Below are 27,731 nucleotides of genomic sequence, written 5' to 3'. Positions count from 1 at the left end.
GCGCCGTCGCTTTCCAATGACGTAGGGCTGTTACACAACTGGAGCCCGGCGTGATACAAGCTTCCTTTCCTCTTTGAGCGAAGCTTCAACCAATCATGCGGGGTGGGGGGGCGGTGGTTTGCTACAGTTACGTGACCGGTGATCCGGCCCCGCCCCTCAGAGCCGTCAAAACAATTGCCTCGAGCGGCAGCCATGATGGATTTAAAGGGGCAGTACCAACCAAGGCGACAGGCAGACCGACAGACTGCAGGTGAGTCTTTGCAAGTACCCCTGGGGGCTGAGGATTAAGGGTCCCACCAATTCTTATTCCTGTTCTCCCGGATAGATGAATAAATCACTTCCGACCAACCTCACAAAACTCCAGACTGACTCAAAAACTCCGCCCCCCGCGATTCTTCCCCGCCCCTCGGCATCCAGACGGACCGAGGGACTGACGGCTTGCCCCGCCCCCTGCGCGGTGGCTGTACAGGTGACCTCGGGCTTGTCCGCTGTGGTCTCTTCCTGGAGACTCTGCCTTCACCCACACTTTCCATCTTGGGTCCCTGCCAGTCTCACTCTGTCCATACCCTGGGCCTCAGGGCAGGTTAGCAATCCTCCACACTGCGGTGCTGCAGACCCAGGTCAGGGTGATCAGCTCCCAGCGCCTTTTGTGACCTCGCAGTGTTCAGCAGATAGGCTACTTCTGCGCCATCCGGCACTTGGGAGGCACATTAGGTGCTTGTTACTAGGTGATCTTGACAGACAAAGCCATGAAAGGAGGCTATTGCAGTAACCCAGATGGGAATCCTAAGCAGCCTAGGAATGACCGGGTCTCCCTTCCCAGCCTTTCCCAGTCACACCCCTTGCCACAGGTCTCTGATTAAATCAATCTTTCATTCCCTTGTTGGGAAAAAGTAGCTCCTTCAGGCCTGGATTGGGGAGACTGCATTGAGGAAGAAGGAGGGACATTGGTAGTTTCAGAAGAACCTGCAGGCAGAAGGAGGGAGGGTGTTTGTCCCTGGGTGTGGCTGTGTGCCAGGTCCTCTGGGTAGCTGTGAAGTGGGAGAGAAGGGGAGGGACTGCCGGACTTCTGGACTTTGGGCAGGGCAGGTCCTCCTTCTTCCCCACTCAGGCCTGGGAGCTGTGGGCAACCAGAGGCTCTGCTCTTTACACAGGTAAGGGGACGTCAACGATGAAAATTGAGATGGGTTTGAGGAAGTAGAAACACAGCTTGAGTCCTGGGGGGTGGAAAGTATGGTCTGAAGGTTAGTTAGAAAGGGACAAGGCTAACCAGGTTTGGAGATGCTGGGCTCAGTCGTTCGGTGGGTTGTCTGGTGTGTGACACACCCTGAAGACCTTGAACCTTCTGGAGCCCTCATCATCTGTGCCCTGTAGTGAGGGCTTCTCTTTTATCTCCCCCCCCATACACTTACACACCTTAGTCTTCACTGTTTTCTGCACAGTTCCTTTGTATTCTCTCTGTCATCCCTACAATGCCCCTGATCCCCTGCTTCTTCTTCTTTTTTTTTTTTTTTGGCTTTTTTGAGACAAGGTCTCCCTGTAGCCCCAGCTGTCCTGGAACTGTGTAGACCAGGCTGGCCTTGAACTCACAGAGATCCACCTGCCTCTGCCTCCTGAGTGCTGGGATTAAAGGCGTGCGCCACCACGCCTGGCCTTCCCTGCTTCTTTTTTGTAACCCATGCTCAAGTCCTAAATTCTTCTGTTAGCTCTCTAAACACGTTTGTTCCTTCTACAGATTTTCTTCATTTAAGTCAGTTCTTTTCCCACCTTAGCTTTACGTTTAGTGGTACAGACCTTATATGGTCATTATCTTTCTCCGACTTAGCCACAGGCTTTCCCATACTCTTGTCTCTTTCTTTTTGGTCTTTTGAGACAGGGTCTCCCGGTAGTCCCAGCTGTCCTGGAACTCACTATGTAGACCAGGCTGGCCTTGAACTCACAGAGATCCGCCTGCCTCCCAAGTGCTGGGATTAAAGGCATGCGCCACCACTCCCGGCTCTTGTCTTTTTTAAAGTTTATTTTTATTTTATATGTATGAGTGTTTTCCTGCATGTATATAAGTGCACCATGTGCATACAATGCCAGTGGAAGCCAGAAGAGGGCGTCTGATCACTGGGAACTGGTGTTCCAGGTGGTTGTTAGCCAACGTGTGGGTGCTGGGAACTGGAATTCAGGTCCTCTACAAGAGCAGCCAGTGTTCTTAACTGCTGAGCCATCTCGCTATTCCCCCCATACTCTTGTCTCTTCACTTGGATCCCCAGCATCTTTTATTTTTTTTTAAGTGATTTATTTATTTTTATTTGTCCAAGTGTTTTGATTGCTGGTATGTTTACTGGTATGTATGTAGTGCCCATGAAGGCCTCAATCTCACAGAAATCTGCCTGCCTCTATCTCCTGAGTGCTGATTAAAGGCATGCACCACCACACTCAGCTTTCACCGCCTTCTAAGAAATGTGCTTAGCATGTCTTTCATTTTTACCCAGCTGAACTCTGGTTTCTTTCTAGTCCAGGCAAGACCCCCCTGGCCAGGATGTCAGGCCTAGTGTTGGGGCAGCGGGATGAGCCCACAGGGCACCGGCTCAGCCAAGAGGAGATCTTGGGCAGTACCAGGCTGGTGAGCCAAGGGCTGGAGGCCCTACATAGTGAACATCAGGCTGTGCTGCAAAGCTTATCCCACACCATTGAGTGTCTACAGCAGGGAGGCCATGAGGAAGGGCTGGTTCATGAGAAGGCACGTCAGCTTCGACAGTCTATGGAGAACATTGAACTGGGACTGAGTGAGGCCCAGGTAAGAGAACAGAGGTGCTGCCAAGTGGTCAAGGGTACATAGAGGCTCAGTTGTGGGATTGCACATTTGGGATCACCTTGTCCTAGGCACTTGTATTCACTCATTCACTAAGTATCTATTAAGTGCCTATTGTGTACTGGGAACTCTTCTGAGCACTGGTAATGTATCATAGAACACAGCGGTAAAATCCTTTGCCATCTTGGAGCTGATATTATAGGTTGGAAGAGACAGTATGCAAGTAAATAAGTAAATGATTCACTGTCAGAGTGATAATTGCTAAGGATAAAAAGATAAAAATAAAACAGAAGTATGGAGAGAGGTGCAATTTAAGATAGAGGGGTCATAAAAGTCTTCACTCAAAAGGTGACATTTGAGCACAGATTTGAAGGCGAGGAAATGAACTATGCAGTAAAAAAGGAAGAGTGTCTTAAACAGAGGGACCAACTGCAAAGGCTGGCTGGCAATTTCAGTGAATAGCCAGGGGCCAGTGTGCCTTTCAGCAGAGTGAATGGTGAACAAGGGGTGGGCTGGATAGCTTTAGTGTCAAGTTGACACACCTGGGTTGAGGGAGCCACAATTGGGGAATTTCCTCTATTGGACTGGCCTGTGGCCATGTCTGAAGGACATCTTCTTGATGAGTGATGTGGGAGGGCTCAGCCTACTGTGGGTGGTGCCACCCCTGGGCAGGTGGGCCTGTGTTGCATAAGAAAGCAGGCTGAGCAGGGGCCAGGGGAGCAAGCCAGTAAGCAGCATTCCTCTATGGCCTGTGCTCCAGCTCCTGCCTCCAGGTTCCTGACCTTGGGCTCCTGGATGAACTGTGACCCGGGAGATGTCCCTTTCCTCCCCAAGTTGTTGGTGGTCAGAGTGTTTTGTCACAGCAATGGAGAAACAAACCAGAACAAGGGGAAACAAAGTAGAACAGTAAGCATGAGGGGGGATAGCATTGGAGGATGCAGATCACATGGACCTGGAACTGGTTGGCTGTCATAAGGACTTGGCTTTTATTCTGAGAGAGATAGGAACTGTTGGGATGTTTTGAAGAATGATGAGGTTCAACTTGAAATCATCTGCCTACTGAGTTGAGAGTAAACTAGACAATAAGGGCAGAAACCAGAGACCAAGGAAGAGGCTATTGCAGTGATCTGATAGGAATCGGTTTGGCCTCTGGTAGTGGCAGTGGAGGTGGTAAAAGATGGGATCCAGAGCACCTTTTGATGGTAGGGCCATTGCTACTCTGTCCTCTCTCCCCGATCACCACCTGTCCCTGAATGCTCTTACCCAGACACTGGAGCTCACATGATGTTCCTACCTAGGTGATGCTGGCTCTTGCCAGCCACCTGAGCACAGTGGAGTCAGAGAAGCAGAAGCTGCGTGCTCAGGTACGGCGACTGTGCCAGGAGAACCAGTGGCTCCGGGATGAGCTGGCAGGCACTCAGCAGCGGCTACAACGCAGCGAGCAGGCAGTGGCTCAACTGGAGGAGGAAAAGAAGCACCTAGAGTTCCTGGGGCAGCTACGGCAGTATGATGAGGATGGGCACAGTACGGTGAGCATGCACAGGCAGGGTTTGTTGGGGAGAGGCAGCTGGGACCACAATCAGGGCAGATACTCCATCATCCTTGGATGAGCAGACCAGACTAGATTCAAACTCACAGAGATCCCTCTGCTTCCTGAATGCTGGGACTGAAGGCATGTGCCACTACACCCTATGACCAGCCCTTTATTTATTTATTTATTTATTTATTTATTTATTTATTTATTTTTTGCTCTTTTTGAGACAGGGTCTCCCTATAGCCCCAGCTGTCCTGGATTCACTATGGTGACCAGGCTGGCCTCGAACTCACAGAGATCCATTTTTTTTTTTTTTTTTTCTTTGTATCCCCAACTGGCCTGGAACTCGCTATGGAAACCAGACTAGCCTTGATCTCAGAGGGACCCACCTGCCTCTGCCTCCCTAGTGCTGGGACTAAAGGTCTGTGCCACCACGCCTGGCCACTTTTAGTCTTGATACTGACTCCAACAAATGGGAAACAATCTTGACTTGTTCAATCAGCATTTAGTTAAATGCCCGCATGTACTAGGCCCTGTGTACCCCTGATGAATAGGATGGACAGTTCCTTTTCTCACAGTTACAGGTTTGTGAAGGGAGAAAGAAAGCAAATGGACAAATTCTACCCCAGAAGCCTAAGTTGTACAGTTAGGGAAAGCATAGCCCATTTTAAATATTTTATTCATTTTAATTTAATTTTATGTGTATGAGTGTATTGCCTGCATGCAGGTGCACCTGTGTCATGCAGTACCTGAGGATGTCAGAAGAGGGCGTTGTATTTCCTGGAACTGGAGCTATAGACGGTTGTTAGCTGCCACGTGGGTGCTGGGAATCGAACCCAGGTCATCTCCAAGAGCTACCAGTACTCTTTTTTTTTTTTTTTTTAAGACAGGGTCTGCTGAAACTCCAGCTAGCCTGGAACTCACTATGTAGACCAGGCTGACCTTGAACTCATAGAGACCCCTCTGCCTCCTGAGTGCTGGAATTAAAAGTGTGCACCACCATGCCTGGCTGCAACCAGTACTCTTAACTGCTGAGGCATCTCTACAGCCCCACATAGCCATTTTAAGCAAAAGACAACCCCCTTAAAAATTTGCTCTCAAACTGTGAAATCCCATATTCACAGAAGAGGTGTTTATGTGCCTTATAGAGGAGATATTAAGATCTATCAAAAGTTCCTGCCTTCCCAAGTTTATAGTGTATCTGTAGGGAGCTAAGCTTATACATAAGAACATGTATGTGACAAGGCAAAGCAGCAAGTGAGCAGCCTGGATGAATAGTTCCTTTTAGAGGGAACTCCATGTGCCTGAGTCCCTGAGAGCTAGGCTGGTCCAAGACAGTTCAGAGGAGGTAGGGTACAGAATTGGGTAGCAGGTTGAAATGTTCATTTGAATGGGTTGGAAATTGGCCTGGATTTTGGCAGATGATATGGGGAAAGAGGAGCTTTCTAAGCTTGAGGAAGGTATCACAGGTAAGACTCCAGGGTTACAGAGCTGACCCATCCCAGGGAAAATGAGATGATTTGCCTGGGTCACACTGTGGAAGCTGGTAGGAGAGTTGGAAGTCTATGTATAAGGCTGTTATCCCTGATGGAGAAAAGCCCATTTTTTCCAGTGTGGAAATAGGTTAGACAGTAAGGGCTAGGCCCCAAGTACAGGGTGAGTAGAGGCAGATGGCAGGCACAAGGCTGAGCTAGACACTGGGTACGTGTCAATAAGATCAGACACACTCCTTCCCCTCAGGAGAGACAGGACAGACATATAATCAATGTAAACATGCAGAGATCAGCATGGGGCTATAATTACAAGAGGTGAGTGCTAGAGATGGGGGGTTGGGGAATGAGGGTGTGAGGAAGGGAACTTTGTGGATGTGAAAGGAAAAAGGAAAGTCATGAGATTTTGTCCAAGGCATCTCTGGCTTTTACAAACAAGAGACCTGAGCTTGGCTGACTCAAGCTCTGGACTTGGCTGTCCAGAGGTGGAGGCTGAAACAAGGATCTTTTCTTGGGCCCCATATGTTAGTGATTTTTGTGGCTTAGAGAAACCCTTTAAGAGGCCACTGGGGCCTGCTATGCTGTGCCTTTCCTTCCAGGAGGAGAAGGAGGGAGATGCCACCAAGGATTCGCTAGATGACCTCTTCCCCAATGAAGAGGAAGAGGACTCTAGTAATGGCTGTGAGTCTGCCTCTGGGGTTGGAGGGTGATGAGCAACAGCAGGAGGCTGGGTCCAGCAGTGACCCACTCTGTGCATAGGATCTTCTCCATTCAGAAATAATTCTCCATGTCCTTTGGAAATGGGACAGGCTCCAGGCTTTAACTTGATTTCCTCAGCCTCCCCTATACTCACTCACATCTTTTTATGTGCATGAGCATTTGCCAGCATGTATGATGTGTACCACATACGTGCCTGGTGCCTGTGGAGGCCAAAAGAGGGTGTTGGATCCCCTGGAACTGAAGTTACAGGTGCCATGTGGGTGCTGGGGACAAAACCCAGATCGTCTCCCAGAGTAGCAAGTGCTCTTGACCGCTGATCCATCCCTCTGGCCCCTCCTGAACATTTATTCGATACTTACTATATGCCATGTGCCAGGAATACCAAGATGAAAGTAACACTGGACTCACCAATAAGTTCACAGTCTAGTGGAGAATAACCCTTTCCTCTTCAAGCAAAAGAACCAAGTCTTTCCTACCTCTGCACTGCTGGGCGTTGCTAGTTCATGTTTATTGGGTAAACGTTAGTTGAATGAATAAATGACTGAGAGAGCAAATAGGATTGTGATAGACACATGTGCAAGAGAGTGGATAAAATAATAGCAGTGGCATCAAGTCTCCTTTGAGAGCCTGGTTGGGGGCAGCAGAGAGACAAAGGGTGGGCAGAGGGTAGGGCAGGCAGTAGGGCAGGTAGGGTAGGGAGAGGAAGAGTCCTGGCTGAGGAAATGTCCTGTCCTTTTTGGGATGTGTTAGTGTCTCGTGGCCAGGGTGCTACAGCAGCCCAGCAGGGCGGATATGAGATCCCAGCAAGGTTGCGGACCCTGCACAACCTGGTCATCCAGTATGCAGCCCAGGGTCGCTACGAGGTAGCCGTGCCACTCTGCAAGCAGGCGCTAGAGGACCTGGAGCGCACATCTGGCCGTGGCCACCCTGATGTTGCTACTATGCTCAACATCCTCGCTTTGGTGTATCGGTAAGCACTGCCCTCCTCCATCATCCAGAATAGCCCGCATGCCCACCTCCTCCTGCTTTGACTCCCGGGGCACCTCCCCTTTCTGCTGGGTCTCTGAGATGTACCCTGCAAAGGTACCAGAACCCACATATTTTCAATCCTAAACCCTTGACCTCAGAGAACGCCCATCTCTCAGGCTTTTTGTTTCTCTGATCTCTGGAGAGTGTTTATCTTTTTCTCTGTTTCTATGTCTTGCTTCCTAAGACTTGTAGATTCCTCTTGGGATAACCACATTCTGCAGCTGTGGGAGTGTGTCAGTGATGCTCTCTTCGTGCTCCACCAGGCTTTCTGGCTTCAGGGAACCTCCCAGTCTTTAAGTGTATCCCAGTCCTCCCAAAGAGGAGGAGCTAGCCTGGGGACAGAGTTCATGATGACACCTGTCACTTTTGTTTTTCTTCCAGGGACCAGAATAAGTACAAAGAAGCTGCCCATCTGCTGAATGATGCCCTGAGCATTCGAGAGAGCACCCTGGGCCGGGACCACCCCGCTGTCAGTATTCCTGGCCCTTTTCCTGTTTCTCATTATTCTCTTGTCCCTGCTGTGCTGAATCCCCTCAGTGTACTGCCCTTGGTCCACTCACCACAGCTGCTTATGCAGGAGACATGAGCACTCCTTTCTTTCTGACTCTGCTAGGGAACTCAGTGGTTCTAGATTCTTTCAGACTCAATGACTTCTTTTTGTTTTTTACATTTTTATTAGTGTACAAAATAATGGGTTCAGTCATGGCATTTCATGCATGTATGTGATATACTTTGGTTTTTTTCCTTCTTGCTTCCATTTCTTGTCTTCCTTTCCCCAGTAACTATTTTATTTATTTTTAAATTTTTGCTGGGCGTGGTGGCTCACGCCTTTAATCCCAGCACTTGGGAGGCAGAGGCAGGCGGATCTCTGTGAGTTCAAGGTCAGCCTGGTCTACATAGTGAGTTCCAGGACAGCTGGGGCCACAGGGAGACCCTGTCTCAAAAAGACCAAAAAAATTTTTTTTTATTATTTTAAAATTTGGGGGGGAATTTATTTTTATTTAATGTGTATGAGTGTTTCAACTGCATATATGTAAGTACACCTGTGTCATGCAATTGTTAGCTGCCATGTGACTACTGGGAACTGAACCTAGGTCTTCTGCAAGAGCTCTCTACTACTAGGCCATCTCTCCAGTCCCCATTAATGCTCTCTCTCTCTGGGACGGGTTGAGACAGGGTCTCTCTGTAGCCCCAGCTAGTCTGGAACTTGTATGTAGACCAAGCTGTAGATCTACCTGTCTCTGCCTCTGCCTCCCTAGTCCTGGGATTAAAGGTATGCATCACTACACCTAACTCATTTTTGATGGTGAATATTTTTCTGAAGTTGAATTTATAAATATTATCTCCTATCTTTATGATTTCCAAAAAATTAATAGGACATTATAATAATTATAAAAGATATGAAAAGTAAATTATAATCACAGAAAGTATATAAGATAAATACTATACAATAATATCTGAACACAACTATGCTGGGAACATAAGGTAATCTTGATATTGAATGACCTTTGGATTTATTATAGAAGAATTAAGACAGGTGAACTATTTATCATATGTAAAAAGCACTAAAAATGAAGTAATTATGGGTGGATCCTTTATTAGAATACAGTATTACACACTGGAAGCAATGGCACATGCCTTTAATCCCAGCACTTGGGAGGCTGAGATGGATGGATCTCATTGAGGCCAGACTGGTCTATCTGCATAGTAAGTTCCAGGCTAGCCAAAGCTATAGGAGACTATGTCTCAAAAACAAAAGCAAGAAAAACATAATTATTATAAATAATCACAGATCATGTTTATATGTATAAAAGAGAAACAGTGGGGCTGGGAATATGGCTCAGTGGTTAAGAGCATGGACTGCTCTTGCAGAGGATCCTGGGTTTGATTCCCAGTACCCACATGGCAGCTAACAATTGTCCATAACTCCAGTTCCAGGGGATCAGACACCCCCTTCTGACCTCCACAGACACTGCACAACATGGGTGCACTTAACACACATATAGGCAATACGCTCATACACATAAAATAATAAATACAAATTTTAAAAAAGAATGCCAGGCATGGTGGTGCACGCCTTTAATCTCCCAGCACTCAGGAGGCAGAGGCAGGTGGATCTCTGTGAGTTCAAGGCCAGCCTGGTCTACATAGTGAATTCCAGGACAACCTGGGCTACAGGGAGACCCTGTCTCAAAAAGACCAAAGAGAGAGAGAGAGAGAGAGAGAGAGAGAGAGAGAGAGAGAGAGAGAGAGAGAGAGAGAAACAGTTCTAGAAATATGGGCTGGCAAGATGGCTCAGTGGGTGATATCTACTGGCAAGCTTGGCGACCTGAGTTCAGTCCCAGGACCCATATGGTAAAAGGAGAGAACCAACTCCTGCAAGTTGTCTTCTGACCTCCATATGCATGCTGTGGTGTGCACACGTGTGTATGCATGCTGTGGTGTGCACATGTGTGTGTGCACACACAAAAATAAATGTAAGTAAAAATAAAGAGTTCTTGGGGCTGGAGAGATGGCTCAGTGGTTAAGAACACTGACTGTTCTTGCAGAAGACCCAGGTTCGAATCCCAGCACCCACATGACAGCTAACAACTATTCATAACTCCAGTCCCAGGGGATCAGACAGCCTCTTCTGACCTCCACGGGCATTGCAAGACATGAGTGCACTTACCTACATGCAGGCAATACATGCATACACATACAATAAAAATAATAAAACTAAAAAAAATAGAGAGTTCTAGAAATAACTATGAGTAGGGACAGATGCCAGGGTATATAATGGAGAATAAAATATGGGAAAATAAAATATGGGAAAAAATGGAAAAATAAAATATGACGTAGTTTTTGGAAGTGAGCTGACCTGTGAAAATAATTCCCATATGAGGCAGTGTTTCATTGGCAGGGATGATGCATCTCTTGACCCATCTCGTATCTTGACACCTACCCAATGAAGAGTCAGCACCTCTACTCAGTGCTTGACTGTCTGGCAGGACATTCAGAAGTTGCCAGAGCTGCACCACACGTGCACAGCTTTCTTGCCTTCCCATGGCTGTATTGCAATCTAAAAATCACCTTCAGAATTTCTAAAAATCCCTCTAGAGGGCAATACTACCCCTTAGAGCCCCAGCCATCCTGTTTGTAGTTTCTGCTTTTCCCAGCCAGCCTCAGGCTCTGGTGGCAGAGCCCCTCTCTCTTTCTTTTTTTTTTTTAACATTACATTTTGTGTATGTGTCTGTATGTCTGTGTGTCTGTGTGTCTGTGTATGTGAGAGAGAAAGAGAGAGAGGGAGGGAGGGAGGGAGAAAGAGAGAGAGATCCAGAAGTCAGAGGACAACTTGCTGGAGTTAGTTCTCTCCCTCATCATGAACCCAGGTCCTCAGGCTTGGCAGCAAATGCTTTTACCCACTGAACCATCTCACCAGCCCCCAGTCCACATATCTTGATGTTGTCCTGGGCCCTGCTGTGCACAGAGGAAGCTTCAGTTTCCTTGCCTTTGCAGCATAGGTGTTTGATGGGGCTCGGCCTTCCTTTGCAGGTGGCTGCCACACTCAACAATCTGGCTGTGCTGTATGGTAAAAGGGGCAAATACAAGGAGGCAGAGCCACTGTGCCAGCGGGCACTTGAGATCCGAGAAAAGGTATGCATCGTCCCTGTCATCCATCCTGTCCCCCTCCTCAGGACTCCTCTGTCTCCCCTCCCCGTTTTTATTCTGACTTCTGTCTCTCTACCTTGTTCCTTCTGTTCCTTCTGCTCCCCATGTGCATGTACGCACATAGTCACAGTCATTTATCTAGTCCTCTGCTCTTCCTCAGGTCCTGGGCACTGACCACCCAGATGTGGCAAAGCAGCTGAACAACTTGGCCCTACTTTGCCAAAACCAGGGCAAATACGATGCTGTGGAACGCTATTACCAGCGGGCACTGGCCATCTATGAGGGGCAGCTGGGGCCAGACAACCCTAATGTAGCTCGGACCAAGAACAACCTGGTAAGGGAGGAAGGGACAAGGTGGGTGGAAGGAGGGAAAGGCCACCTGGGTCCTGGATTTGGAAAGAGTCAGAATGGAACACATTCCTTTTGCCAACTTCGTGCCTAACTCTGGGGCTGCCTCTATGACAAAGGGTCTGTTTTGTTCTACTGGCAGAAGTTTGAGATCCTGGTGGGAATAATTTTCATGTAGAAGCTAGAAAAGGCTGTATGAAGAAGGTCTCTGGGGAAAGACACCAAGAAGTAGAACTCCCTGAATCTGGTTAAGACCTGTGTCCCTCCATCTCTTGATTCTGTATTTTTGTTGTCCTGCCTCCCAGGCTTCCTGCTACCTAAAACAGGGCAAATATGCCGAGGCTGAGACTCTATACAAAGAGATCCTGACCCGAGCCCACGTACAGGAGTTTGGGCCTGTGGATGGTGAGTGTGAGGTCTGGGGAGAGGATAGAGTAGGGGTGTGGGGGGGGAATGTAGACCAAATGTGGGGTCTAAAGGGGATAGCTAGACCCCTTTAGTCTAGCCCTGTTGGCCTATGGGTGCTGGCTCCCCACATACTATCTGGATCCATTCTCTTACCTCCTCATTCAATGTATCATCCCCAGATGACCACAAGCCCATCTGGATGCATGCCGAGGAGCGGGAGGAGATGAGCAGAGTGAGTGGGGGACCCAGCCTGGGAAGCCCAAGGCTGGGCTTCTGTCTTGATCCTTGTGTTAGCCTAGCTCCTCACTTCCTGCCCCAACCCCAGATGCATAGTGCCTTTCCTAACCCAGCCTGCATCTTAGCCTCCCAGCATCTCTGTTCTCTTATGTACAGAGCCGGCACCATGAGGGCAGCACACCCTATGCAGAGTATGGAGGCTGGTACAAGGCCTGCAAAGTGAGCAGGTGAGCTGCTAGGGATCAGCGGTTTGGCCTCTGATGCTCCTTTGTCCCAAGCCCTGATCCCAGAGCCATCTTCCCTTTGACTTTGCCTCAACTTTATTTCTGCCCCCCTCCTGTCTTTTCTGTTGTTTTATTGTGGTGCTTAGGATGATCCCAGGGCCTTGTGCATGCTAGGCAAGTGCTCTACCATCAAGCTATGCCCTCAGCACTCCTTTTCTGAATCATTCTCTGCCTTCCTGTCCTCACTCCTGCAGCCCCACAGTGAACACTACTCTGAGAAACCTAGGAGCTCTGTACAGGCGCCAGGGGAAGCTGGAGGCAGCCGAGACCCTGGAGGAATGTGCCCTGCGATCCCGGAAACAGGTCAGAAACCCATACTGTGGGGTAGTGGTGCATCTCTGTGATCCTGGCACTCAGGAGGCAGGGGCTAGCAGATCACTGCAAATTTGAGGCCAGCCTAGTCTACATATTGAGGTCCAGGCCAGCCCTGATTACTTAGCAAGATCCTGTTCGAAACAAAAATAAAAACATAATCCCAGAGTAGAAGGGTCAAGAAGGAAGGGCCTGGGGACAGGGACTGATGAGGAGTTTCTGTGACTGTGTTGAGAATAACCTGAAAAGCTGATAGGGTAGACAGGAGGGAGAGGAAGGTGAGGCAGTCTTGTGTCTGTGGTGGGGTTTCTAAGCATGATTTCACTCCAGACTTGCCCCTTGTGTCAGAATGCCAAGTTCAAGATTCCTTTCAAAGCTGGGCATGGTGGCTCATGCCTGTAATCCTAGCATTCAGGCAGCTGTGGCAGAAGAATTACTATGAGTTTGAGGCTAGCCTGGGCTTCAGAGTAAGGTCTGTCTCAAAACAAAACAAAACAAAACAAAACAAAACAAAACAAAACAAAACAGTGCCAGTAGATGGCTCAGTGGGTAAAGGCACTTGCTGCTCTTCCAGAGGATCTGAGTTAGGTTCTTAGCACCCACACTGGGTAGCTCACAACCACTGTAATTCCAGCTCTTGGAGATCTGATGCCCTTTTCTGGCCTCCATAGGCACCTACACACATGTGCATATACACATAAATAATAAAATCAGTCTTTTAAAAATTTATGTGTGTGTATGAGTGTTTTGCATGTATGAAGTATAAGTACACCTGTGTTGTGCAGTAGGCCGGGTGTGGTGGTGCATGCCTTTAATCCCAGCATTCTGGAGACAGAGGCAGGCGGATCTCTGAGTTCAAGGCCAGCCTGGTCCACATAGTGAGTTCCAGGACAGCTGGGGCTACAGGGAAACCCTGTCTCAAAAAGACCAAAAAAAAAAAAGAGGGCACTGAATCCCCCTGGAATTGGAGTTATGGATGGTTGTTAGCCATCATATGGGTGCTGGGACTGAACCAGGGTCCTCTGCAAAAGCAGCCAGTGCTCTTAACCACTGAGCCATTTCACCAGGCCTTAAAAAAATATTTTTTAATCTTATTTATTGCTGGGCATGGTGGTGCACATCTTTAATTCCAGCACTTGGGAGGCAGAGGCGGGTAGATATCTGTGAGTTCCAGGCCAACCTGGTCTACATAGCGAGTTCCAGGTCAACTAGGGCTACAGGGAGACCTTGTCTCAAAAAGGCAATAAGAAAAATTTATCTTATTATTTTTTAAAAATATTTTATTATTTTTTTATTTTATGTGTATGAGTGTATTGCCTGCATGTATGTGAGTACATCTGTGTCGTGCAATGCTGTGGAGGTCAGAAGAGGGCTTCGGATTCCCCTGGACCTGGAGTTAAGGACGGTTCATAGCCGCCATGTGGGTGCTGGGAATCGAACCTGGGTCCTCTGCAAGAGCAGTCAGTGCTCTTAACTACTGAGCCATCTCTCCAGCCCCCTTATGTACTATTTTTATTTTATGTATATGAGTGTATTTCCTGCATGAGTGCATCTGAGTCATGTAATGCCGTGGAGGCCAGAAGGGGGCATCAGATTCCCATGGAACTGGAGTTAAGGACAGTTCTTAGCCGCCATATGGGTGCTGGGAATCAAACCTGGATCCTCTGCAAGAGCAGCCAGTGCTCTTAACTGCTGAGCCATCTCTCTAGCCTCCCCCTGCCCCCCCTTTTTTTAAAGGTAGAAGGAGAGAGCTGACTCCATGAAGTTAATCCTCCAACCTCCACAAATGTGGGATGCCACATGTGTGTACCCCCATCATACACAATAATAAATCAAATTGGGGGGGCTGGGGAAATGGCTTAGTCATTAAAGTTCTTGTCAGTAAAATATGAGGACTTGAGTTGGGGAGCCAAAGACAGGAAGATTCTTGGGATTTGCTGGTCAACCTGTCTAGTCAAATGGCAAACTCTTAGGTTCAGTGGGAGACCCTGTCTCAGAAAATAAGGTAGAGGGGGCTGGTTAAGAGCACTGGCAGCTCTTGCAGAGGACTTGGGTTTGGTTCCTAGAACCCATATGGTGGCTAATAACCCCCCCCCCCTTTCTGGCCTCTGCAGGCATTTCATGACACAGGTACACTTAAATACATGCAGGCAAACACTCATACATGTAAAATAAATAAATAGGTTAGAAAGAGAGCAATCAAAGAAGCCTGACATCGACCTCTGGCCTACACACATAATGTATAGGAATACACATAAACAAAATAGCCTTTATTAACTGGGGCCATAGAGGGGCAACTCCTCCCTATCATGTGGGTGGTATGGGTGAAGGAGGTGAGGTTGAGGAGAGACCTAAGTCAGAATTTCTCAAATTACGGGTCTCAACTGATTAGTAGGACATGGAGTCCTTTCATGTGTGTCTGTGTAGGTATGCACTTCACTTAGACAGGGTGAATACTGCCTAGTGGTTGTATAAGTGGGGCACAATGAGGAGAAATGCTGTCCTTGCAGTGGATGATGCAGGAAAAAAAGACTGAAAGCCACATCCTGGGGAGGCCAGGAATAGGAGTCCCAGCTCATTCCTTTTCCTTCCAGGGTACTGACCCTATCAGCCAGACCAAGGTGGCAGAGCTGCTAGGGGAAGGTGAGGCTAGAAGGGCCTCCCAGGAGGGCCCTGGGGACAGCGTCAAGTTTGAGGGAGGTGAAGATGCATCTGTGGCTGTGGAGTGGTCAGGGGTAAGTCTACTCATTGATTGCTTCTTGGTCTCTCCTGCCCTCTCTTGCTGTGGTGAGAGGCTCTGAGTCTGCCTTTTTCCAGCTTGTGTAGGAGATGCAGGCATGTTGTCCCTTCAGGCCTATTGCTGGGAATTGGCTTTTGACAAGATGCTTGTTTTCAATCGGGCTTTGGGGACAGGGGACATGTACAGAATAAATGGCAAGAGAAGACTCCGAAGCCAGTCTACATTGAATCTCTTTAGTTTCCACTGCCCATCTCTCTGTTAGGATGGCAGTGGGACCCTTCAGAGAAGTGGCTCTCTGGGCAAGATCCGGGATGTCCTTCGTAGAAGCAGTGAACTCCTGGTGAGGAAGCTCCAAGGGTCCGAGCCTCGGCCTTCCAGGTACATGATAAGGTTGAGGTATGGTAAGGTAGATAAGTAAACCGCTGCCTGCTGTTCCTCTTAGTTCCTGATCCCTAAGAGGTGTCTTGGAGGGACAGTGAGATGGCCATGGAAACAGTTTGGGCAGAATGGATGCCTCAGTGGGGGATGATAGTAGCTGAGGGGATGAGGCACCTGGTATGTGCTTGGGGTGTGTGTGTGGGGGTGTGCGCAAGGGGAGTGGGGGTGGGGAGAGGAAGAGGGAGAGGGAGAGACTGTGAGGAGGCAATAATTCTACTTCATGTGGCTGTGTCACATGTGGCTGTGCTCAAGAGGTCTGCCACTTTAGGACCACTCAGGACAAAGAGAGGAGGCCTTTGCTCTTTCTTTCTTCCTTGTAGCAGCAACATGAAGCGGGCAGCCTCCCTCAACTACTTGAATCAACCCAGTACAGCTCCGCTCCAGGTGAGAGCAGTGCTGAGTACAGTGCTGAGCAGGCTGGTGGGGCGGGGGACAGGGAAGCCAGCACAGTGGGAAGCCCCGACAGGCCCAGGGAAAGCCAGGGTCATCAGAGAAGAAGATGGCCTGGGAAATTGGAGTCCTTCAGGAATGGGGCTTCCAGCATGGTGTTGGGGGATGGTAGCCACCAAGAGACAGTTTCAGGCCAGACATAGTAGCAAGTTAATCGGGAGTAGACTAGCAATTTGTGCTGTCTGAAGTGATACTTTGGAATTATGAATAATTCAAGGATGATTTGGAGATACTGGTTGGTCTTCCTTCTGCAGTGGCCATACTCCTTCTCTTGAGGACTTATTAGTCAGTGAGGAAGGAAAAAGAAGAGAAAACAGCAATGCTGTTCTAATAGCAGTAACCTCTCAAGTCAGCTCATGGACAGTCCAAACCAATATTCTTGTGTCCCTTCCTGGTAGTTTCTCCACCAGACTGTGGCCTTCAGGAAGATGTCAGCAGAGACTGAGCAAAGCCCCCAAGCTTGGGGTTGAGGTGATAGGTTCCATCCTGGGTTGAGGGGTACACTGCAACTGTGGGATGGATGGACTCCAGGAGACAGTCTTTTCTCACGGGGCTGAGCTCCTCATGCTGATGGGTGGTGGTATCTGTTTCAGGTCTCTCGGGGGCTCAGTGCCAGCACTATGAACCTCTCTTCAAGCAGCTGACATCCAACCCACTCCCTGGGTCTGCTGGGTCCCTCACAGTCCTCACAGCATTCCCAAGGTGGGACTGTGATGAGGGGGTAGTTTACAGGAAGACTGCTATCGCCTGTAGGGTCTCGGCTCTCTCCTCAGGAATCCCCCTTTCAAAGGGCCCTCAGGATACCTTGGATTCACTCTACCTTGGGGTCCTCTAGAGTAGCTGGCTCTGAGGCATCCAGGGTCAGTTAGGAGCAGATGTGCATGTCAGGGATGCAGCCTGCTGCCAGCTTTTCTGTCCGAGGGTTTGGGGCTGGCCAGTCAAGCTGCCTGGTCCTGGCCTCTCCTTCCCTCCCCGCTGCTGCCTCACATCAGGTCCATGTATTTCACGTTGTTCTTTCTTAAATAAAAGAATCAGGTAAACTTTCTGCTGCTGGAGTCCTGACTGAAGCATGGGGCCCTTCACAGAAGGGCGAGGGCAGTGGTGGATGGGGCAGCAGAGCTGTTGAATTCTAGGATCTTTCCTCTCTTCCTCCGTTTGTGCCCTCTCCCGTGGGGCCTGGAGGAAAGCATCTGGGGGTTGAGGAAGGAGGCCCACAACCCAAGGAGAAGGTGCTGAGGACTGGGTTGTCAGGGACATGTGGTGGCCATGTGGCAGGACCCTGGAGTCCTGGCGCCACTTCTGCCTGTGAGGCCCTCTGTGGCTTTCCTTTCTCCTCCCAGCTGCTTGGGGGAAGGGAGGTCTAAGCAAGCCTGGGGGGCCCTCCAGAGCCAGAAGGGGACAAGGCACTATCCATCCTCTCTTGCATATCCTGGAGGCCTGTCAGCAGCTGGGGCCCATCTTCTAAAGCCCGACTCCTCCTGACCCGCCTCCTACACCCCTTGCTGCTTTCACAACAAAGAAAGAATGTGGGGGGGGGTGGCGCTGGGGGATGGGGGTGCCTGGAACAAGGGCTGTGCTGGGCCTCCCCACAGCTGGAGATTTGGCCATGCTCTGACACAGCCCAGACTGCCTGGAGATGGACTTGGGATGAATTTGCCCGGTTAACAGCCCTCAGCCTGATTTTCAGAGCCCTGTATGTTTCTACCTTGAGTTCAGATTGGTCTAGTGCCACACCAGACTCCAATCACACCCCTCCCCCTTCTCTTGCTACATCTGTTCTGGAGCTTCACCGTATCTCCACGTTATCCTATCTGGGGACACCAATGACACCCTGCTGGCTTAAGTCTCCCGCAGCATGTTGGGTTGCTTTTCTCCTCCAGCTTGGAGAATACTATTGGTCCTGATCTCCGGGTAGGTCCAGAGTGACCATCCTCCCCAGGGGCCACGGAATCGTGGGAGTCGTTTTGCTCGCCCTGGGTCCCTGCAGACAGACTACGCGGTGGGCACCTGGCACACTTTCCAACCTCGAGCAGGTCCCTCACACTCCCTGGAGATTTTCACTGTCCCCCAATCCTGGTCCAGATCCCTCCCCCAAATGCGAGCTCCTCCCCGCCACCGCAGGGAGGAGGGGGCGTCGAGGGGGCGGGGCGCCGTGCGGCCGACGGGGAGGGGGCGTCGGGGGCGTGGCTTGGAGGCGGCGGAGGGACCTGGCGCGCGAGGCTCCAGCTCGGGACGCCTCGGGCTCGGGCTGCGGCTGCTGCAGCGGCGCCCGCGCTCTGGTGCGTCGGCCTCGGGGGTCGGTCGCCGAGCCCCTGCCGTGCGCCCTGCACCTCGCTGCTCCTGGGAGCCCGCCGCAATGGGCGCTGCACGGGGCTCCCTCGCCCGCTCGCTGCCCTTGCTTGGCGCCGTGCTGCTGCTGCGTCTGCTGGCGGGTGAGTCCCTCAGAGAACCGGAGTGGGGGGGTACATGGAGCCGGGCTTTTAGGGAGCGCGGGAGTCTGCAGGGCTGCAGGGGCCCTAGAGAGGTGGGCTGGGCGATCACGGGGGCGGGGGCGAGGTCCGGGAGGAAGAGCTCCTGGAGCCCCCCGCGCACTCTTTCGGGGTCCTCTCCCGGACGCTTCGAAGTGCAGCGGCCACCGAGTTCTCCCGGCCGATCCGAGAGTTTGCTCCAGCCATGCAGGGAGTTGCCAGCTCTCGGGCCCTGCTGGGGAGTTACTCTTCGGGGAGGAATGCCCCCCCCAATCCCCTTAGAGGTGAGGGTACTACCGGGGTGTCTCCGGTCCTCGGAGCCCAGGTGACGGGGACCCGCCTGGGACCCGATCCTTAGTGACCTGCGGTGCGCCGGGCGCGGAGCTTTGTTACCTATGCCGGCCCGACGCTCCCGGCTCCCTTCCTGCAAGTTTCTGGGCAAAACTGCAACCCAGATTGTCCCTGCCGGTGAGTGCAGAAGGATGGAATTAGGGGTACTTCATTTGTTCCCCGCCCCGGCGCCCGAACCTTAGTCCCACTGCGTGCCGGGGTCGAATCCCGGGAGCGGAGGGTCCCAGGCTGCGGTGGTGAGTAATGTGTGAAGGCCGCTGCCAAAATCGGACATGGCCGGCCTGCCAAGGTGCGGATGGGGTTTGCTCCTTCCTGGATTTCCATCCTGTCCGTACTCACGGAGGAAAGAAAAACCTCATTTTGTAAGCGCAGAAAGGCAAAAAAAAAAAAAAAAAAAGAGCTCGACCCTGTTTTTTCACAGAGGGCCTGTGCACTTTGATGAGGGTGTGGCCCGCATCTCCAGGGCAAACAAGGGGCAACCCCCCCCCACGGCAGATTTTTATTTCCTGGCTGGCTCACACCTGAGAGTCACCACTGAGGTGTTGAAAGTGTTTTAACCGGAAATACCCAGTCTGCTCATCCCATTCATGAGAACTGGAAATGACGCCCTGTCACCTTCCAAAACAGTCTTCAGTGGTGGTCTGCAAAACAGCCCTCTTTGGAGGAGGGGGGTGTTCTCTCCAAGGGACTGCCCTAACTTACCATTTTCCCCTCTCTTTGAACAGTGCCAGCTGGGAGGGCAGGGGTAGGCAATTGCCTTCTCTGTCATCGTTTCTCATCAGCCAGCTGTTGAGGAGTTTAAGGGCTGGAGAAGAAAATCTCCCCCACCCCTAGTTTTAAAAGGAGAGGGGAGAGCCAGTCCCCTGGTTTCGAGGTAGAGTTGCCCTGTGTTCCTTATGTGTATGGTGGTTATTGCTCATGGCAAAATCCCACATCTGCTCCCAGAGGAAGTAAGGAAGTTTTTTTTTTTTCGTACAGCCAGGATGGGGGCCTAGCCATATGGGCAAAGCAGCCTGAGCTCACAGGCCTCCTGGGTCGGCTGGTTGGGTTTTGGTGTGTGGCTGCCTTCGACGTGGCTGCTGTCTTTGCTGCACTGGTTTTGCTTTCTCCAAAGGGAAATTCTAATGGAGACAGGGGCCCTTGTTCAACAGTTGTAAATTCCTTCCATGAGAAAATAACTGATGTTCGTGATGTTAGCTTCAGTGGTGGGTGTTTGGGGGGGATGTTAGGCTTGGGATAGGAGGGAGTTGGGGGGATGTCTTGTGCTCAACAAAGGAACATTTTAATGAGAGCCTTAAATCAGTTCCACCAAATGTGCCTTGGTGTGGAACCTGTCCATGCACAGTAAACAATTTCAGAGGAGGCTAAGGCCCCTGCTATCTTCTAGTGAAATCCCTAGACTCTGCCCACCCCAGACACATGACTTCAGGGGGCAACGATTTCTTTAACAGATCACAGTACATTTTTTCCGTCTCATTGTTTAACTGTGTCATTAACTGAAGTTGTAGGGAAACCTTGTTATTAATAAGGCCTGAGTTAGGGACCCAGCCTGGTCAGGTTTGTGGATTAGACCATTTTGAAGTTTGGGTAATTATGCTGTAAATGGCTGCATTATTTTCCAAACCTTGAGATCCCTAGTGTGATAAAGATGGCAATGGAGGAAGAGAAGGCTTAAGGTTTGGAACCTGGAATTCTTTTTTTCTTTTTTTGAGACAGAATCTCACTATATAGTTCCAGGCTGGCACCAGACTCATTCTGTAGCCCAGGCTGGTCTCTAACTTGTGATCCTCCTGCCTCAACCTTTTGAGTGCTGGGATTAGAGGAGTATACTACCATACTTGGATGAGACCTAGGATTCTTTAAAAAAAAATTATTACATTTATTTTATTAATTAATTTATTTGTTATTTATTCACATGCCAGAGTGAGCTTGTGATCAGAGGAGAACTTGCTGGAGTTGGTTCTCTTTCACCATGTTTCACCTGGGGTTTGAACTCAGGATGGCAGGCACCTTTACCTGAGTCATCTCTCTGACCTTGAAACCTAGGCTTCTTAAAACCATCCTCTTGGTCAGCTGTGGCTCCCACCTATCCCTGTTCCCTATCCCTATCCTTAGATTTTTTTTCTTCCAGGCTTTTGCATGTTTAAAGAAATTGAGTTGAAGAAATTGTCACATTCTGGGATACGTTGTCCTGAGGATTGCATTCCCCAAGGCTCTACAGTCTGTATGTAATTCAGACCTGGTACTTGCTTTTATCAGTGGCATCTTTGGCAGTGGGAACGCAAGGGTAATCTTCACATTGCTCACAGAGGATCTGGTTAGAGCAGCAGGAATGGGTGGACAGAGCTCAGGCTAGGGAGATGAAGTATTTGGCAAAACAAACTCAAAAACTCAAACGCATTAACAGGTCCTGTGACCTGGACAGATTCCCCCCCCTCCCTTTTTTTTGAGACACATTCTTTTCACATTGTAGCTTAGGTTAGCCTGAGCTACTTACTGTGTAGCTCATATTGGCCTCAAATGTGCAACAATCTCCCTACCTCAGCTTCCTGCTGATTGGGATTTTAAGTGTAAGCCACCATGCCTTGCAAGGCACTCTCTCACCCTCTCAGGTTGCCTCCTCTGTAAAGGTGCTCACTTCCTGGAGCTGTGCTGAGGATGAAATGTAATGACTACATAAAGGCTTCTTTCTTGCTCTTCCCTCTTCTGTGGGCTGCTTCTAACATACCTTTCTAGCTTTACATTTGTCTTCAATAATAAACACTTCTCACCTAACGTATTGGAACCTTAATTCCAGCCAGCTACCTATTCACCATCTCCTAAAATATACCAAGTTCTCCATTCTGGGCCATTTAGTTCCATGACGTTCCCTTCTCTCATCTTTCCTTTGCCCAGTCCACCAACAACTTCAAAACCTCAACAACTTCCTCCTCTCCACCCCCCACTCCTCTTGGAGACAGGGTCTCTTGTAGCCTAGGCTGGCCTTGAACTTGCTATATAGCTGAAGATAGCCTTGAACTTCTTCTGATCCTCCTGCCTTGTATTTTCCTAGTGCTAGATTTACATGTATAACCCACAACACCCAATTTTATGCAGTGCTGGGGACTGAACCCAAGGCCTCGTGCATGTATGGTAAGCAGCCTCCTAACAGCTTCTCCAACCCTGAACTGTGTCATATTAGGACACCTTTCATATTTTTGTCTCAGTTCAGTTTCCCCTATAGAATTCCTTTAGCACAGAACCTTAGTTATAGTGGGTCCTTACACAGGTTCATTAGTAAAGGGAATGAAGGGCCCAGAATGGTGGGGCATGCTTTTAATCCCAATACCTGGGAGACAGAGGGAGGCAGATCTCTTTGAGTTCCAGGCCAGCCAGGGCTACACAGTGAGACCCTGTCTCAAGAAAAGCGGATAAAAAGTAATCAAGAGCAAATTTGAAACTCCCTTTTGCATGCTAAACATCGGGGGTCTTATGTGTCTCGTTTAGCTTCTCTGGGATGGGGCTGCCTGATGTCCCTCCTGGTGGCTTGCTTCACCATAATAGAATCAAAGGATGGGCCTCCCCCTTCCCTGTTTTCTGACCGGCTGTGCTTGTGCTGGCTCTTCTGACTTTTGATGTGGTGGAGTGTCTGGCTTTCTCCTAGCATTCTGGGCATGGACAGCCATCTCTGCATAGGAAACTGACCTGCCTGGAGAGGCCTTAGCTGAAAAAATTGATGCTGAGGTTCTTTCTGCAGTGAATTGTGTGGGGGCCTAGACTGTCTGTAACTTTGCTACTCAGATTCCAAACCAGGTGACATCAGCATTCCCTGAGTGAATTAAGTCAGAATTACAATTGGCTTTGTTTTTAACACAGGGTTTCACTATGTAGACTAGACTGACCTTAATTAAACTTATGGTCCTCTGGTCTCAACCTTCCAAGTGCTGGATTTACAAGCATGGACCATCATGTTCAGCTACAATGTTCTTTTTTTGTGTGTATTTGTGTATTGCCTGCACGTAGGTAAGTAAGTGCACCCGTGTCCTGCAATGCCCTTGGAGGACAGAAGAGGCAGTTGCATACCTTGGAACTAGAGTTACAGATAGTTGTTAGCTGCCATGTGGGTGCTGGGATTCAAACCTGGGTCTTCTGCAAGAACAGTCAAGTGTTCTTAACTGCTGAGCCATCTCTCCAACTCCTACAATCTTTTTTTTTTTTTTTTTTTTTTAACAACACTCCAAATCTCCAGAAGTTCTCAGCTAGGCATCCTTCCTTATAAAATACAAACTCAAGATCAGGACTTTCCTGTTGCAACAGTGTAAATTAAGGGCAGAGACTTTGCATCCTATTTGAAGATTTGCTTTAAATAACTTAGTTCCCGGGAGCACTCTTTGCTGTGATGTGTACATTTATTACTTTATTTATTTATTGTGGGAGGAGTACACATGTGCCATGGTGTATGTATGGAAGTTGGAGGGCAATTTTCAGGAGTCAGTTTTCTCTTACTATGTGGCACCCGGGGATGGAATTCAGGTTATCAAGACTTGGTGGCAAGTGCCTTTACCCACTGAGCCATCTTGCCATCATTGCCAACCCTGATGTATATTTAAAAAATGATAGCACTCCGGGGCTGAGAGATGGCTCAGTGCTTAAGAGCATGTACTATTCATGCAGAGGAGCTGAGTTCAGTTCCCAGTACCTATGTTGGTGGCTCACAACCACCTGTGACTCTAGCTCCAGGGGATCAACACCTCTGGTCACCGCAGGCACCTGCACTCACATGTGTACACACACACATACATAACACACATACACACCCCACATACACATAATTAAAAATAAGTCCTTAAAAATATGAGATATGGGGCTGGAGAGATGACTCAGCGGTTAAGAACACTGGTTGTTCTTGCAGAAGACCGGGGTTCGAATCCCAGCACCCACATGGCAGCTAACAGCTGACCGTAACTCCAGTTCGAGGGGATCTGACGGCCTCTTCTCTCCTCCTCAGTCATTGCACGACACTTGTGCACGTACCTATACACGCCTTTAATCCTAGTACTTGGGAGGCAGAGGCAGGCAGATCTCTGTGAGTTCAAGGCCAGCCTAGTCTACATAGTGAGTTCCAGGACAGCTGGGGCTACAGGGAGACCCTGTGTCAAAAAGACAAAAAAAAAAGGCACTTTGGTGTTGGAGTCCATGCTTCAGTTCTTTTATGAATGAGACGAAGAACCCTCCTGTTTCAGTACAGGCCAAAACTATGGACATGTGCTGCCTTACTTTAATTAAGAGACAAAATGACCTACAGTAACAGTATGTGAAGGTGCTTTGCAGACAATGATAGACTGGCACCATCCTTTGAAATATTCTGGAATAAAGTTCATTTTGTACCCTTTGTATATTCAGAATGTAGCATTATCAGAAACCCTCAAAAATAAAATAAGATAAAATATTTTAAAAAATGGCACTTTGGGTTTAATTTGAATTGGATTTTGTCAAACAACTTGCCTGTTAATATATGGCTTTGGGAGGTTTTTGACATTCAATGTGATGTTTAGCTCCTTGGGGAGTCTTAGCTTTTTCTAGAGGAGTGTATGTCTTTAGCAGGAAAACCATTGGAGAAATTGGCTTGTTAGGCAGTTTAGTTGAAAGGCAACTTTTCAGGAATCCATTCAGTTCATAAAGGGAGGCATTTCTCCCCTGGGCTTTGACAGTTGTTCTTAGTACTTGAGTTTTCATATTGGGAGTCAGGGGGGGTTGTGTGAGTTTGTGTTTAAGCCAGCACAGCTTCTGTGAGACGCATCTGGGATGGAGGTTGGCTGGTTCAGACTCCCAATATTTGAGCCAAGAGCAGTTTGGGGCCAGAGATTCAGGCTTTGGTGTTTTCCTGATGGAAGAAAGGGTCATTAAGCAGGGTTGGGTGTCCTTGGCCTGTGTCCCTCAACCTCCCTCTGCTCCCTCTAAGCTCAGTAGCATGCCTCTCTGTTGCTGTGCCCTGGCACCACCTCTGGCTGGAGCCATGTGGTGGGTTACAGGCTGGGCCGTGGTTGCTGGTACAAGCCCTCGCTTGCCCTGGAAGTGCTGCCCACCTGCTCCTCCCTTCTTCTCCAGCACCCATCTGCTTGGTCCTTTTTCTCTGAGGGTGGGGAAGTTCTGCCACCATGACACACAGCATTAGAGTCTTGTCCTGGGGTTCTCTAAGTTCACTTTTGAGCCCCTTGGCACTTTGGTGGAGCTGGCGCTGTTGCCGCTACAGTTAATCAGTGGTTTGAGGAAGTCCCTCTGTACTACATCACTTTTTCCATCCTCTTTTCTTCTCTGCACTTAGGCAGTTTCCCTCCCAGCGATGTACAAATAGCATAGGGATGACACTCTGGGCCCCTTCCCCCACAACTTCCCTTTGGCTTGCCGTGCAGTATCTCCCTGTGTGCCTTAACTGAGGCATGCCTGGAGCCAAAGCACTGGGGACTGGACTGTCACCTACTAGGTGTCTGCAGAGCCCTTGCGCCCTTCTTGTTAGGAGCTTGGACTTTGGTGAGCAGGGTATGTATGACCTTGCCTAAGTGTGCATGGAACTTCTGAAAATGGAGTCCCAAATCAAGGGGATCCTGAGTCACTTATTAGGAAGATAGAGATGGGGGTTTCTCGAAAACACATGGTAGAGGGCTGGAGAGACAGCTCAGCGGTTAAGAGCACTTGCTCTTGTAGAGGACTGGGTTCGGAGTTCTCAACCATCTGTAACTCCAGTTCCAGGGCATCTGACACCTTCTGGCTCTGGGGACATTATATGTACGTGGTACTTATACATAACATGCAGGTAAAACACTCACACACATGAAATTAAAAAAAAAAACAAAAAACAACGAGCCAGATGTGGTGGCACACGCCTGTAGTCCCAACACTCGGGAGGCAGAGGCAGGCGGAGCTCTGTGAGTTTAAGGCCAGCCTGGTCTACATAGTGAGCTCCAGGCCAGCTGGGGCTACAGGGAGACCCTGTCTCAAAAAGACCAAAAAATAAAAAATAAACAATAAACACATGGTAGAGAGTAAAACAAGGGAAGCAGGCAGTTAACTCAAGGAGTTTCCTGAGCTTTAGTACAGACCTGAAAATCAGAATTTGGGGGGGAGGAGTCAGAAAATGCCTTTTATTTTCTTCTTTATTAGATTATATTGTAATTTTTCAATAGCCAATCCAGTCACATAGTTCAGATTTCAAAAGGAAATTGCATTTATAACGAGCTTGCTAGGAAATTCTTCTAGTGAGTATCGGGAAGGATTTTTTTGTTTTATTTCTGTCTAAGACAGGGTATTGTGAATGGGCCAAACAAGCCTTGGACTTGCTGTGCAGCCCAGACTGGTCTCAAACTCATGGCCTTCCTGCCTCAGTCTCCTGAGTGCTGGGATTATAGGCATGGACAACCATGCCTGACTGAGAAAGAAGATTTGCCAGTCCAAAATGGAGGTGAGAAAGAGGGTGCTGTTGGTATTGAGGGGCTTGGAAGGAGCCAATTCACAGTGTTTAAGTGTCTTCTGAGGGTGAAACTGCCTGAGGGACAGATATGGCTGGAGTGAGGAAGGAGAAGAGATGGAGAGATGTGGATCAGATGAAGTTTAGTGAAAGACACCATTTGGTTAAGTGCTAAGTAGACTACAAGAACATTCCAGAATGCATGGGACAGTAAGTCGAAGACATAATAGAAGCAAATGGACTGGGAGGGCTTTAGAGAGGAGGGAGAAAGGTGCTGACATTGCTAAGTAGATATAGGCCCTGGTCACTGCCTCACAATGATGCTAACGCACTGGACAGGCGCTGACAGTTTGGGTGGCTCCTTTCTAGAGTCCCATAGCATCCAAGTAGCATCCACATGTGGTAAAGTAAGACAAAAATTGATTGCTGTCCTGTGACACCTGCTTTCCTTCCTGTGATAACCTGGTTTTTGTATTCTAGTCAGGGTTCAATTGCTGTATAGCTACATGGTCCTGAGCGGGTATCATTCACCTTCCCGAGCCTCAGCTTCCTCATCCTCACAGTACAGAGGGCACTGTACCCTGCCAGCCCGCCCACCTGTGAGGTTGTAAGGAAACTCTCCAGCTGTGGAGAGGGTTTGTCTCCTGGAAGCAGCCTGCCAGCCAATCCTGAGGGTTTTTGCCACAGACTGTTAGGGGACCAGCCTTTCTTGACTGGCAGTGTTAGTTATTGGTTTCCTCGTTCAGAAATGCGGGTCCTTTTTGTTTTGTTTTTGTGGCTTTGGGGCTGGAACTCTGGGCCTTGTGCATGCAAGGCAAGTGTTCAGTCACTTTAGAGGGGTTTTTCTAAATGGGTCTCAGCATTCCAGCTGCAGCTTAGATATGGGTACAGCTACTTTGTATTCCCTGGTGGTAAACTGGTTAAATATCCCTCCCTCCACCCATCAGTAGCAGCAGATTCTCCCAAGAGGGTCATTGCTGGTTGAAGGCCACCATCTCCCTCAGCATGTTGAGGTTCTCCCAGG

The 27,731-nt window shown here is 49.2% G+C and overlaps 2 protein-coding genes across 5 annotated transcripts in view; both read left to right on the top strand.

Moving 5' to 3' along the window:
* The first annotated feature begins 112 nt into the window (after positions 1 to 112).
* Positions 113 to 17,489, top strand: Klc4 (kinesin light chain 4). 4 transcript variants are annotated; one of them, XM_008829094.3, is made up of 17 exons: positions 113 to 250; positions 326 to 469; positions 2,511 to 2,788; positions 4,102 to 4,332; positions 6,427 to 6,508; positions 7,298 to 7,517; positions 7,958 to 8,045; positions 11,111 to 11,212; positions 11,388 to 11,561; positions 11,881 to 11,980; positions 12,163 to 12,215; positions 12,377 to 12,447; positions 12,699 to 12,807; positions 15,411 to 15,551; positions 15,819 to 15,934; positions 16,315 to 16,378; positions 17,038 to 17,489. In XM_008829094.3, the coding sequence occupies exons 3-17, from the start codon at positions 2,531 to 2,533 to the stop codon at positions 17,086 to 17,088; spliced, it is 1,860 nt and encodes a 619-aa protein (XP_008827316.1). In that variant the 5' UTR covers positions 113 to 250; positions 326 to 469; positions 2,511 to 2,530; the 3' UTR covers positions 17,089 to 17,489. The 4 variants fall into 4 exon arrangements, with proteins under 4 accessions (XP_008827316.1, XP_008827315.1, XP_008827313.2 ...); XM_008829093.3 differs by having other exon boundaries at positions 2,506 to 2,788; XM_008829091.3 differs by lacking the exon at positions 326 to 469 and having other exon boundaries at positions 164 to 250; positions 2,506 to 2,788.
* A 1,119-nt stretch (positions 17,490 to 18,608) lies between these two features.
* Ptk7 (protein tyrosine kinase 7 (inactive)) overlaps positions 18,609 to 27,731 on the top strand; it is an 81,831-nt gene continuing 72,708 nt past the window's right edge. The window contains exon 1 of the mRNA XM_008829120.3: positions 18,609 to 18,876. Coding sequence (XP_008827342.3) covers positions 18,801 to 18,876 — 76 coding nt within the window. The 5' untranslated portion in view covers positions 18,609 to 18,800. The remainder of the gene's footprint in view (positions 18,877 to 27,731) is intronic.

This window comes from Nannospalax galili, unplaced genomic scaffold (assembly GCF_000622305.1).
Source record: "Nannospalax galili isolate Female #2095 unplaced genomic scaffold, S.galili_v1.0 scaffold653, whole genome shotgun sequence".
Lineage (NCBI taxonomy): Eukaryota > Metazoa > Chordata > Mammalia > Rodentia > Spalacidae > Nannospalax > Nannospalax galili.
This window is presented reverse-complemented; position numbering and strand designations above follow the sequence as displayed.